This window comes from Chenopodium album, chromosome 21 (genome assembly GCF_948465745.1).
Source record: "Chenopodium album chromosome 21, dcCheAlbu1.1, whole genome shotgun sequence".
Classification (NCBI taxonomy): domain Eukaryota; kingdom Viridiplantae; phylum Streptophyta; class Magnoliopsida; order Caryophyllales; family Amaranthaceae; genus Chenopodium; species Chenopodium album.
In genome coordinates this window covers 942,965-956,634 of record NC_137854.1, presented here as the reverse complement: position 1 = coordinate 956,634, position 13,670 = coordinate 942,965, and the positions used below count along the sequence as shown (strand labels likewise).

Genomic DNA, 13,670 nt, shown 5'->3' with positions numbered 1-13,670 from the left:
GTTTGTTTGGGCTCTTTTGGACGGGTTTGGGGGCCATCAATCATTTGGGGAAATAAACGGGATATGGTTTTATATTAAATACATAACTCTGCAAAATTATAACAACACAGTTCCGTAGCTCAGTTGGTTAGAGCGTTGGTCTTATGAGTTGAAGGTCGCGGGTTCGAGAAATTTAATTTGATATTTTCATTTATATTTGTTTTTTTTTTTATTATTATTAAAAATTCTAAAGCATGAATAAGGAGAACACAATCTTAAATAGCTCTTTCTAATCATCACCTAACGGTCATGCATCATAGTGAGAAACAAACTTGTGTTTTTTTAATGTGCTCCTCTCCAATCTCCATCAAACACATGTGATACTATCAAAAAATGTTACGACGTTTAATATTTGTGCCTTCTAACTTTGTTGTCTAAGAGAGGTCGGAGAGTGAAAGAAAGAAATTAATATACTACAAATTTTTTTAATGTCATTAGCGGAATTAATTTAGTATTAAAACAGCTTTTAATAGGGTTTTTCTAAACAGTGCCCCTGAGGTATTGACTTTTCCAAGCTGTGCCCACCCATTTTCAAAATTACACGCTGTGCCCCCAAGGTACCTTTAGTGTCTACGATGTAACCCTACTCTAATCCCTCCGTAAACTAAAGTTAACTTTCTGTTAACTTCAAAATAAATATTAAAAAAAAAAAACCAAACACCTCCCTCTCCTCCCTTACAACTACCCACCACTACACCTCCAGCCGCACCACTGCTGTACCCCCATCCGCACCACCGAGCTGCGCTCCTCTCTGCTCGACCCACCACTACGCGCGTCATCCTCCGCTCTCCTTATCTCTCAACTCCTCAGCCCTAATCTCCACCGTTGCTCTTAGCTTCATGCCCAGATTTTCGTTCTTCATGCCTAGATTCTCGACCAATTGAACCACATTCGTGCAGAATTTCATTGGAAAAATCAATTAAAACAAGTTTTGTGTATTTAATCTCAATCTAATTGAACCAAAATTGATGATTTAACAATTAAAACCAAATTGAGGGGAAAATGAGGGTTTTCTATTGTTTGGAATTCATTGATTTTAAAATGAAAACAACAATCAACAACTTAATTTTGCAATTTGAATCCAATGAAATAAAAGCCATAAACCAATTTGTCGAAATTTCAATTCAAATTCGAATTAAATTCCTCCATTGCATTCTAACACTTTCTTTGGTGGTGCACAAGGTGGTGGTGGGGCTGTGATGGGTGATAGTAGGGATCGCTGATGGGGTTCGGCTCGCTGGTGGTCTGGGGTGTGTCGGTGGGTGGAGGGTGGTGGGTCGTGAGGGCTAAGTTTTGGTGGTGAAACATATAAACTAATGACAATAGTTAACGACAATTTAACGGTAGGGTTACATCGTAGACATTAAAAGGTACCTTGGGGTATGTTAAACGCGGGTCTGGGCCGCACCCGCAAACCAAAAGAGAGAGTCCACTTCACAAGATCAAAGGAGGTTCCATCCCAAAACCATACGGCAATAGGAGGAGTAGCCCCTTAGCCTTATAAAGTGTTTAACTCTCTCTTCTTTAATCAATGTGGGACTCTTACATGTGTTACTTGGTGGGATTTACTTCAACAGGGTACAACGTGGAATTTTGAAAATGGGTGGGCACAGCTTGAAAAAGTCAATACCTTAGGGGTACTATATAGACTAAAATAATAGTTTACGGAGTACTCTACATATTAAGTAACACTTTACCTTAAAAATCAAAATTGAATTACCTTATCCGGACTTATTTAAATAGTAATTTTGTTACTTTTGTACACCATGATTAAGTTTCATTCCGAAACAAAATGGTAAATAACTAAATACAGAGTACTTGCACTAAGTAAGTTTTTAAATAGCCTTAGTTTTGTACATCACTCGGTTTCTCAATACGCTCTTTGTAGCTCTGCCGTCCATCACCGCCGACCGTCCGACTCATTATCACCGCCGACCGTCCGACTCATTATCACCGCCGACCGTCGGTCCACCGCCGACCATCCGACCGATTATCACTTCCGTTTGCGGCACCGCCGGAGGTCAGTGGTACTATTTTAACGAAATATTACAGACACAAAAAAACAGCACATCCATAAAAGTTGGATCAGTTTGACAGCGTCTTCTCTATTTTTCATTATTCATTCTGCTGCGTTGGAAGTTGGTTTCTTCTCCAAAGGTTAGCAATAACATTTAATTTATTTATAACAATTCTTCAATTTCCATTGAAATTCTCTCAATTAGAAAGATAATTTTGACATTGATGCTACAATTGTCTCGTTGAAAGTACCAACTTTTTCGAGGTTGAATCTTTTCTCATTGGATTATATTGAGGTTTTGACTCTGAATTTAGTTGGGCATTGATTTTTATTGAATTGGGTTTAGTTATATAATCTGAATTTCATCATCTAGTTCGAATCTGATTTTTCTTCTTCTTATTTTTTTTTTTAAAAAATTAGAAATAGTATTTGTTCTTTGAATCTGCAATGCGAATTGCCCATTTAGTAGCTTCGTCTAATTTAAAATTTGCAAATTAAGATTATGTGTCTTTAATTTGTGGGAATTGAAATTTGTGTGTTTGACAACTCACCTATGATAAATCAGTGCCATCAACAATACAACACACTGCTGGCTTGGTTATGATACAAGGCCTAAAAGGGTTTCGTAGAACTGATGATATGTCGAGGGAACCAAAATTGGAGCCGGGTGCTGGTAGTGTTGACGGTTGAGTGCTAAAATTGAACTTGTATGTATTGGTTTGTAGGGAATGAAACTTGTGTGTTTGACAACTAACCTATGATGAATCAGTGCCATCAACAATTTAACACATAGGGTTCGTAGAACTGATAATATGTTGAGGGAACCAAAATTGGGAGCCGGGTGCTAGTAGTGTTGAGTAATGAGTACTAAATTTGGGCATTAGTTTTTTGGCTGCACAAGTTTTGTTTGAAAATCACTTACTCTTAATCATAAATTCAGAGTATTCTTGAGAAATAAATTGATTAGCTAGTTATTGATTCAATTGGTCTTGTTTTTGATTCATAGGAGCCTAATTCCAAGAGAGATAAGCTGCAAAAATCAAGTAATCAACAGTAATTGATTAGCTAGTTATAGATTGATTAGCTGTGTTATTGATTCAATTGGTCTTGTTTTTGTATACTCATGACCAACATTTTATTAGCAGAGAGATGGTCCACAGTGCATATGATTCCTTCGAGCTAATCAGTGATTTCCCCACAAAGATCGATGCTGTTGAATCATATGGCTCAAAACTTCTCCTCGGCTGCAGCGATGGGTCTCTTCGAATCTATGCTCCTGAATCTGCATCTGATTCATCTCCGCCATCTGATTATCATGCCAGCCAATTAGAGCTTCTAAAAGAACCCTACTTTCAAGAGAAAACCATAAATGGCTTTGCAAGGAGGCCAATCATTGCTATGGAGGTTTTGAGGTCGCAAGAGCTTCTTTCTCTCTCTGAGTCTATTTCATTTCATAAGCTCCCTTCCTTTGAGACTGTTGCCGTAATTTCCAAGGCCAAAGGTGCAAATGCTTATTCTTGGGATGAATCTAGGGCTTTTTTGTGTTTTTCCAAGCAAAGAAAGATATGGATATTCCGACATGATGGTAATATTTCCTCTAGTAATCTTGTGTTTGTTTAAGTATTGCACTTGAATATACATTTACACACATTTTAATTAGTTGCAGCACACAGTAGTTTTTTTATTTTATTTTAATTGTATGACCAAAATCTACTGGGATAGGAAAAATTGACATTGGATAGATAGAGTGGAGGGAGAAACGGTGAAATCATGACTTGACTTATATGTATATATACACATTTTCCCCTTTGTCCTTTAACTCATTGTGTTCTGCATACTTTTCTCTCTTGATCATATTTTAATTACTTTAGATTATGTAAAACTCTTTCATATGCCATCATATTACCCATTTTATTTCAGCTAGTCTTCAAGCGATCTAAATACTATTTATTCTTATTGTTATCTAATTATTACAATCTAGAGGGCTTATTTTGATTTTAATTTCATTTTGGTGAGTGTTCTGATGGTGGTAAGTATTTGTCAATTTAAGCTGTTGAGCTCTCTCCCAATTTGTATAGGAGGCCGGGGGTTTGTCGAGGTGAAAGACTATAATGTCTCAGATACTGTGAAGTCAATGGCTTGGTGTGGTGAAAATATATGCATTGGAGTTCGAAAGGAATACATGATACTCAATGCTACTACTGGTGCAATGTCTGAGGTGTTTTCTTCAGGGAGAATCTCCCCACCTTTGGTGGTGTCTCTACCTTCTGGAGGATTTCTTCTTGGGAAGGTAAACCCCCTCCCCCTTCTCAAGTGTAGAAGGATCATGAATTCTGTTTGTTTGATTATGTGATATGGTGTTTAACCATGTATTTGATCCCAATTAGTGAGCTTGAAATCCCTTGAAATCCAGATTCTCTATCTGACATCTTGAAATGCTGGAAGTTCTACTGGGAAATAATTATGGTTGACATAAAAGAATTATGGCCTTTTGTAACATGACCTCTAGAAGAATGATTACTTTTTTAAAACTTATTTTATTGACATCATGGAGGAAGATCCACTTTAGGAGTCAATTACTTTGCTTTGGAGTGACCAAACAATTACTTGGTGCTTATATGCCTCTTGTATATTTAACCTGCTTATGCAGGATAATATTGGGGTTTTTGTGGACCAAAATGGGAAACTTGGACAAGAAGGCAGGATTTGTTGGTCTGAGGCCCCCAGTCAAATTGTTATCCATGAGCCTTATGCTATAGGTCTCCTGTCTAAACATATTGAGGTGAGCTAAGCTGCAAACTAAATAGTGTAAAACTGTAGCTCAAGAGAGGAAAACATAGATTCTGTTTCGTTCATTGAGCTTTGATAATCATCCATTAACTTATGTTTGATTGTTAATACAGATAAGGTCTCTTCAACAACCATTTCCATTAATACAAACCGTTGGCTTGCGAAATGTTCGGCATGTCATACGCAGCAACAGTGCTATTATTGTTTCTCTAGAAAAATCTGTCTATGGCCTCTTCCCAGTTCCTTTGGGTGCGCAGGTAGTGGTTGATCCTTCAAGTCCATGGTAGCTGCCCGCCCCTCCACGGCTTCTTTATGTTGATAAATGTCTTTACTTCACCTCTTTTTAAGCTCTGTCAGCGCTGAGCTTTGTTTAAATGCTCTGAGATTTGAAATGAGCAGTTACCGCTTTGACCACTAAATACAAAATATCTTCCTACATGCTACTTAATTCGCTGCATATATGGTCATACCAAGTTACCAAGCTAATATGTAAATCAAGCAACTTAATTTAGAATTAATAGTTCACATTTGCTCTGTGCTTGAAATTTGAATGTATGTATAGGACAGAAGTGGTATGGGCTATATTTTGACCATACATGTGGAATATTAGATAGCATATAATAATATAATCAGCTACAAATGGTCAATATCAAACCCGGGAGTATCATTTTTGCTGGTGACTGTTAGGTCAGCTCGCTCTTTGTAATGAAGACACAAAACAAAGGGTAGTTTGGAATTTTGGCCTCAAGCTCTTTTCAATGTTTACAGCAAAGAACAAGAAAATCTGTCCTGGAAAGTGGTGTTTGAACTAGAGCTTAAGCTAAAAAGGTGTTAAGCAAAAGTCGGAGTGAAAAATGGGATTCTTCAGAAGTTAATAAGCTTTCTTACTTACTTTGCTCTTTTGATTTCACATAGGGGTTTACAATCTATAACTATTTAGATAATAGTCCAGAAAACAGTCTTCTAAAGAAATTCATTGAATTAGAGGAGCTATAATACTTGGATGAGATGATTATGGGTTATGTCTCCGACTCATTCGTAACTTAATTGCATACCGCTGCTAATTATGGGTTATGTCTCCAACTCATTCGTAACTTATTAGTTATGACTTCTAGTCATTGCTTAGCTTGCTCCTTCCAAGGAGCCTTATGAACTTTTATTTTGCTACTAGCTACAGAAGAATCTCAATATCCTACTCCAAAATGTTAGGTCCACAATTTTGGAGTAGGATTGGAAAATGAATTAGCAGTGATGACTAAGAGAACAACTTTTCCAAATGCAGATAGTGCAATTAACAGCATCTGGCAATTTTGAGGAGGCCTTAGCTTTGTGTAAACTCCTTCCACCAGAAGATTCAAGTCTTAGGGCTGCAAAGGAGAGTTCTATTCACATCAGGTAAAAATTTTCATCTTGATGTTGTGTGCTACTCCCTCCGTCCCTTAATTAGATTCCTATTTCCTTCATTTATTACTCACATAATAGGGAGAAGTAGGAATCTAATTAAGGGACGGAGGGAGTACTTATTTACTCATTTGATATCTACATAGTATTCCATGCACAGTTCATTTATGCTCTTAAATTTTAATATTGATTGTGACAGTAGACCAAAGATTTGTTTTCCCCTAATTATGCCCCGAGCTATGTCTTGAAAGACCATAGAAGACATTGGTGGAGTTGGAAAGTCTCAATAAAAAATAGAAGGGCAATTTTCTTTTTGTGCTCTTAAGCAATCTTCAAGAGTTTTGCTTGACTCCCCAATTTGGAGGATATAGATTATGGCTGTGGAACAGTTTTAGGGTTCTGAAGGAAAGGTTGATGAGAAATTGGGGTAAGTCTCTTGGACTTGCACATGGGGCCGTATATGACCATAGATTCAACTCATTCAAGGGTTATTGACCCATACAAAGACAGTGCTTAAAGACATTACTGTCAAGGGTTAATAGATCCTACGGAATTTAGGGAGTTATTCTAAACTCAGAAAGAGCCTTGAGGGGTTGGGTTGTTGGCTCAGTTTTTTTAAAGGTTTTTAGATTCTCTTGAGAGACCCCTTTGAGACTAGACGCTTGTTAGAGATTATTAGTAGAAAACTTCGTATAGTTGCCCAATTGTCGGGGGGGGGGGGGGGGGCGATGTTTAAGGTATATTCCCTTTTTAATGACTGGCCTGATACGGAACATGACCAATATTTATCCAATAATTTTTTTTTGTTAATGTTCAAATTACATATTTTGGGTTTCGTGACCCTTTTCTAATGATTGTTCCTTGTTAATGCAGATATGCACATCATTTGTTTGAAAATGGTAGCTATGAGGAGGCCATGGAGCATTTTGTTGATTCACAAGTTGATATCACATATGTGCTTTCACTCTACCCATCAATTACTGTTCCAAAGTCGACTATTCTTCCGGAGCCACAAAAGGCGATAGATTTTGGTTTGGATGCTTCAGATCTCTCGAGGTGTTCGTCGGGCATATCTGATGACATGGAAACATCACCTAGAGCACTTAGTGACTTAGAGGAAAATGCTTCCATGGAGTCCAAGATAGTTAGCCACAATACTCTTATGGCACTTATCAAGTTCTTGCAGAAGAAAAGGTTCAATATTATTGAAAAGGCTGCAGCAGAGGGAACAGATGAGGCTGTGTCTGATGCCTTTGGTGCTAATTTCAAATCTTATGACTCCAATAGGTCAAAGAAGTCAAATAAGGTAACTTACTATGCTGGCTAACCTTTGTTAAGCAGACCGCATTCCTCATGTGTGGAATTTCTTTGTCACCTTAAATTGCATCTAATGGCAATCGTCTACAAGGTTATTTTAAATATACACAAAGAGCAGTGTTATATCTACTTTTACTCCTAAGTAATTGGTTTCTTAGATCAGTACAATTGACATTTATTTGATCTGGGTAATTTAGGGTCGTGGCAGCGTTCCCATTAGTTCAGGGGGTCGTGAGAGGGCTGCTATACTGGACACTGCACTTCTCCAAGCTCTTATTCTCACAGGACAGTCTTCTGCTGCTGTGGAACTATTGAGAGGTGTAAATTACTGTGACTTGAAGATATCTGAGGAGTTCTTGCACAAATCACATCAATATACTGCACTGCTCGAATTATACAAGTGCAATGATATGCATCGTGAAGCTTTGAAGCTTTTGCTCCAACTAATAGAAGAGTCAAAGTCAGAGCACCCCAGACCTGAGCTCACCCAGAAATTTACTCCTGAAATGATCATTGACTATCTGAAGGTGATACTTTTATGACAAGTTTGTACAATTCTGGCTCTATCAAAATTAGACTATATTTTATCACTAGGTTAAAATCCCGTGTAATGCACGGTTGTCACATAATTTTGACAATAATATTGCAATATATAAAGTATATAAAAAATATTTAGTTTATTTAAATAGTTTATTTAGGTGTGTATGGAATATATATGATTGTGAAACTGGAAAGAAAATATCATAAGGTATAAATAGTTTATTTAAAGATTTTGCGAAAAAAGAAAAAAAAAGGAAAAAAAGAAAAGCAAAAAAGGCGGGAAATTTTTTACAAGATTACTACACGTAGTCATGGAAGGATATGCTTTTAGTATAGGTTAATAGATAGATTGTAGATAAATTATGACTTCAAGAGCACAATTATTGAATTTGTATTAGAGCTTCTTTTTATGCAGCCTCTTTGTGGGACAGACCCCATGCTTGTGCTGGAATTTGCAATGCTTGTTCTTGAAAGCTGTCCAACACAGACTATTGAGCTCTTTCTATCAGGAAATATTCCAGCAGACTTGGTGAATTCCTATTTGAAACAGCATGCGCCAAATATGCAGGCTAGATATCTAGAACTTATGCTTTCCATGAATGAAGATGGGGTCTCTGGTCATCTACAGAACGAAATGGTGAGATTTTCAACTGTCAATTTTTATTTTATTTACTTTTTTTCTGTGTGTGTGAGAGAGAGAGAGAGAGAGATTTGTGTTTCCTCTGTATTGACATATCTGCAAATACAGGTACAAATCTATCTGTCAGAGGTTCTTGATTGGTATACTGAACTGAGCTCACAACAGAAATGGGATGAGACAGCTCACTCTCCAACAAGGAAGAAATTATTATCTGCTTTGGAGAACATTTCAGGGTACAATCCAGAAGGTCTTTTAAAGCGTCTTCCAGCTGATGCCTTGTATGAAGAAAGGGCTATGTTGTTGGGGAAGCTGAATCAGCATGAACTTGCCCTTTCTCTATATGTACATAAGGTATTGCCTGGTTCTTTCCTCCCCCCCTGTCTCTTTTCCTATAAGGTGGCACAGGGTAGGGATGCAGAGGGCATGGTTGCGTTTACTTTTGTGGGTGGTTATTAACTTATTGTCACGGATGGCAGACAAGCATTAAATTCATTTTGGGGCATGTATTGCTAACTGTCTATTTTTGTTTATCATATGTCCAAGGATTGAGAAATTTCGACTGTTCTAACTGTAATGAATTTCTGTTAATTTACCCACTACATAAAGGTCCAAATTCAGTTAGTAATGATATGACAAAAATTGGTTTACTCACACATCATAAATTGTTAATTTTTTAAAGCTTTTTTAGGTGTTCCTGCATAATAAATTTAGTAAAAAAAGTCACTTTGGATGTAGTCCTTTTCAGTTTGGCAGAAGCTTATTATTGCATTGCTAGACACACTTAGGCCCTGCTCTCTTTACCTGATTTTTGCTGAACTAAAATTATTTTTACTAATTAAAACTTTTTTTTTTTTTTTGAAGGAAATTAAAACTTCTATTAATTTGCTATTGTATTTATGAAATTAATAATTTTTATTGAAATTATTTTTACCAAATATCACTATTTTAAGGTGAAGAGAACAGGACCTTAAACTATACTTAGCTGTCACCACTGACTTGTTGATTGTCTACAAGTATGCTTTACACTCAATCCTGTTATAAGATAAGTATATCTGTATCCTTTTTCTTTGTACTGGTATACATAATAAACGAAATTTTTGTTGTGCATTCATCTGTGTATCTTGCATATTTTTTCTATATACATGATTTCTCACTGTTGATCTTTTCCCTTTTTTATTCTCTCTTTTCCCAAATTGCTGGGTAGCTTCATGTTCCTGAATTGGCTCTTTCTTATTGCGATCGAGTCTATGAGTCTCAGCTTAATCAACCTCCTGGAAGGTCTCAGAGCAATATATATCTTACTCTCCTGCAAATCTATTTAAATCCTAGAAGAACAACAAGAAACTTTGAGAGACGAATCAACAATCTCGTCTCAACCCCTAATGCTGAAATCAAAAGAAATAATTCCTCTGCTTCAATTAGAAGCAGAGGTCGTCTTCCTAGAAAAATTGCTGAAATAGAGGGTGCAGAAGATGTGCGCTTTAGCCCCAGCAATACGGATAGTGGGAAGAGTGATGGTGATGCAGATGAAGCCAACTCTGAAGGGGGGTCCAATATAATGCTTGATGAGGCCCTTGATTTGTTGAGCCGCAGATGGGAAAGAATCAATGGGGCACAAGCCCTGAAGTTGTTACCCAAAGAAACTAAGTTTAAGGTATGTTATTTTCTTTCATTGTAGGCTAGGAATTCTGAAAAAGGTGATTCTAAGCATGCCTTGTAGGTTACTTGATATCTGTTATGTGGATACACAGTGTTACTATGAGGATAGAAATGGAATACTTTATGCCTTATATAATGCTGTTCTAATGCAAGCCTCGCTGGATGGTTGTCAACTGTTAAATTACACTTCACCTTTAATTTTGATGCTACAATGTTAAATTACGCTACACATTTGACACTGATGCTTGCTGTTTATACATCTAATTTACTGTGAATATTTGCCTTTTTTTTCATCCCTATTAAGGTCTTGTGAGAATTTGCAGATATTAGTTGTGTAGATGATTTTGATGTTGTTGTGGTCTTGTGGAATGATTTGTTTCTGAAGTTTTAGAAGTTCAAACATCTATTCTTATATGTGCTTACATGATGTTACTGTGAACTTCAATTTTCTGTTACTTGATGTACTTCATTACATTTGTTTGTTCAGAATTTGCTTTCTTTTCTTGGACCACTCTTGAGAAAATCCAGCGAAACACACAGGAATTTTGCAGTGATTAAGAGACTTAGAGAGAGTGAGAATCTCCAGGTATGCATTTCTCTTGTACAAATAGTCACACTTTTGTTCTTTTTCACCTTAAACTACTCTGTATTAGATAAGTGTCACCAAGCTCAAAAAAATTACCGAAAACAAGTCTTGTTAAGTTTAGAAAGGTTCAGAGATTAATTAAAATTCAAATAAGTTCATATAGGTGAATGTAATTAAGAGAGTTTTTTTTGGGTAATATGGGTTTGTTTATGAATTGAATGCAGGTTAAAGAGGAACTCTATGATAAGAGGAAAGCTCTTGTAAAGGTTACTGGTGATAGCATGTGCTCCCTCTGCAACAAGAAGATAGGAACAAGCGTGTTTGCTGTATATCCAAATGGAACAACGCTAGTCCACTTTGTTTGCTTTAGGGACTCACAGAGCATGAAGGCTGTGAAAGGTTCTCAATCAAGAAAAAGATCACAGTAGAGTTCAAAAATAATGTTTTTCGTGCACTACTGGCTCTCTGCTCAAGCTATTGCCTCTCATGCTCTAGTGCTGTTGTTTCCTTTCCTATATCCCTCCATGATTGCCATTTTTGCGAGGTAGAGCTCATGCTGTTAACTCAGCAGCATTCTCCAGCTATAACAATAACCTGGTTTGATGACAGGAACATCATTCCGAGTCATTTGAGCTCAAATTTGTGGTAGTGATAAAAACCCATCATCCAGAACATGTGGTGTCTTCAACAACGAATGCATGAAGAGGTATTCAGTTGGTGTGTTAGTTTTGTTTTGCTGGTTATATGTATATGGTGAGTGTTGTGCTGCAAGTAATTCATCGATTGGGAATCTCTTTGATTCTGCTATTGTTTACATGATTTTGTTGGAAGTGTTGTAACTAATGTATATCATGGAATACATGTCTTAACTTATAACACTTGATTTAAAAGAATCATGCACATTTTGGTCTAACACTGTAATGTATTTTTTCCATGAAATTTGTTACATTTTTTTTTGATTAATTATACCTGAGAATTTCTTAGTTGCTATTTCATGCTTCACAAGAAATCAACAAAATGAAACCCAACTTTCAAACACCATTTTCCAAAATTTCGTTGGAAACATTAGCCTCTGAATTACAAGGTCGTTGCTTGGCTACAAAGCGGTACACAATAACACCAACCCTCTTCCCATCTGAGGGACTATCGCGGTGAATCACATCCACCGCAAAAAACTTCCTAGCCTTCCTGAAGAACGCCGACTCTTTCTTCCACCTCTTAAGGTGCGCCATCAAAAACACCACCTCTCTTTCTGCTCCTACCATTAAGTACTTCAACGTATCCAACAGCACCTCGTAAAGATGATCATGATACACTAAATCAGACCCCAGGATTACATCATACTCCTTACCAACCACCTCCATTTGTTCCACATTCCCCCAGCTAAGCTGAGTGGCAACCACAGCCCCGCCATTGGCAGAGATAATCTCGGCATTGGCCAACACGTTGAACTCGAGGTTGGGGATCACATGAGGAAGGTCCGTGACAGTCACGTCAGCACCAAGGATTGCAGCCGCAGTTATTCCAACAAGGCCAGTCCCCGAGCCAAGCTCGAGGACACGGAGGCGGCGGTTAAGGTGGGAGGGGAGGTAAGAATGAAGGCAGTGTGTGTCGAGGAGAGAAAAAAGAGCGGTGGCAGCAGGCCATAGCTGGAAGGATATTCCCTCTGAAGGAAGCTGTCGGCTAACGACGTCGGTGTTGAGGGAGTTTAGGCGGTGTCGCCGGAAATGTGGGCCACTGGTGTCGGTGGAGTTGGTAGGTGGAGAAAGGAGAGATTTGAGAGGGTGAGTTTCTTCATCAGAAGAACTAAGTTGGGTTTGAGTTTGAGAAGTTGACATTAGAAGTTTAGAACTACGTGAGAGGAAATGTAGCCGCCTTCAATTTGTGTTAGTGAATGTCATTGTCTGAAAAATAGTGAAATGAGTAGATTTTCCTCAAATAGTAGGTTGTAGTACATAGCTGATCTAGGGTTGCCTCTTCTTCCCTTCCTTTTCTGTTTATGGAATGGAAGCTTCCAAAATTAATTAAGGAATTGATTAGCTGTTGAATTTGGGATGATTATGGTCGTAATAAGTGGGCAAATTTTATCTAATCCTTTTATCTCAAACAATTTACTACAAAATTTGACTTAAAAAGACTTAAAATAAAGATTTTTTTTTAACTAATTCGTATCATTTTAATTACTCTAGTTAATTTTTTTTTTTGAAACAAATTACTCCAGTTAATTACTATCAAATTTAATGTACAAATTAATCCCGAGAACCCACATGGGTGCTTCAATTTGCCTCAAAGCTATAGTTTAAGCCTTTCATCAACCTGTCATGATCCTAGAGTGTATTCTTCAGCCATTACTTGAATTTTAAAACAAATTCTAGAGAATTTTTGAAAACAGTCAAATTTCATGTATTATAGCCTTCAATTTAGCCTTCGGTCAACATAGTTGAAATCGTTAAGAATAATGAACGATGTGTTTTCCATGGACCCCATGATACTTAGGAAGGCCACTTGGGTAAGGTGAGAGTCTGAAGGATGGATGCGAATGTTTAAGCAAAAATACCCTTTCTACTCTGGATAGGCATCCCCTATCTATACAGTATACACCACCATGCATTCTAAATTTCTGATTTGAGTTGTTCAAGCTGGAACTAAGCAAAGCCTTGTAACTATCCAAAAATAAAAAT

At 37.2% G+C, this 13,670-nt stretch overlaps 2 protein-coding genes across 3 annotated transcripts; one reads left to right on the top strand and one right to left on the bottom strand.

Annotated features, from left to right (window-relative positions):
* The first annotated feature begins 1,969 nt into the window (after positions 1-1,969).
* On the top strand, positions 1,970-11,921 carry LOC145603106 (vacuolar sorting protein 39-like). Of its 2 annotated transcripts, none has more exons than XM_081659235.1 (13): positions 1,970-2,196; positions 3,202-3,641; positions 4,135-4,346; positions 4,707-4,838; positions 4,960-5,103; positions 6,129-6,241; positions 7,121-7,553; positions 7,762-8,091; positions 8,520-8,741; positions 8,853-9,095; positions 9,949-10,398; positions 10,891-10,989; positions 11,214-11,921. In XM_081659235.1, the coding sequence occupies exons 2-13, from the start codon at positions 3,206-3,208 to the stop codon at positions 11,415-11,417; spliced, it is 3,018 nt and encodes a 1,005-aa protein (XP_081515361.1). In that variant the 5' UTR covers positions 1,970-2,196; positions 3,202-3,205; the 3' UTR covers positions 11,418-11,921. The 2 variants fall into 2 exon arrangements, with proteins under 2 accessions (XP_081515361.1, XP_081515363.1); XM_081659237.1 differs by having other exon boundaries at positions 3,199-3,641.
* A 75-nt stretch (positions 11,922-11,996) lies between these two features.
* LOC145603108 (uncharacterized) lies at positions 11,997-12,827 on the bottom strand. The gene has a single exon (XM_081659239.1). The coding sequence runs from the start codon at positions 12,825-12,827 to the stop codon at positions 12,021-12,023; it is 807 nt and encodes a 268-aa protein (XP_081515365.1). The 3' UTR covers positions 11,997-12,020.
* Between the last annotated feature and the right edge of the window lie 843 nt (positions 12,828-13,670).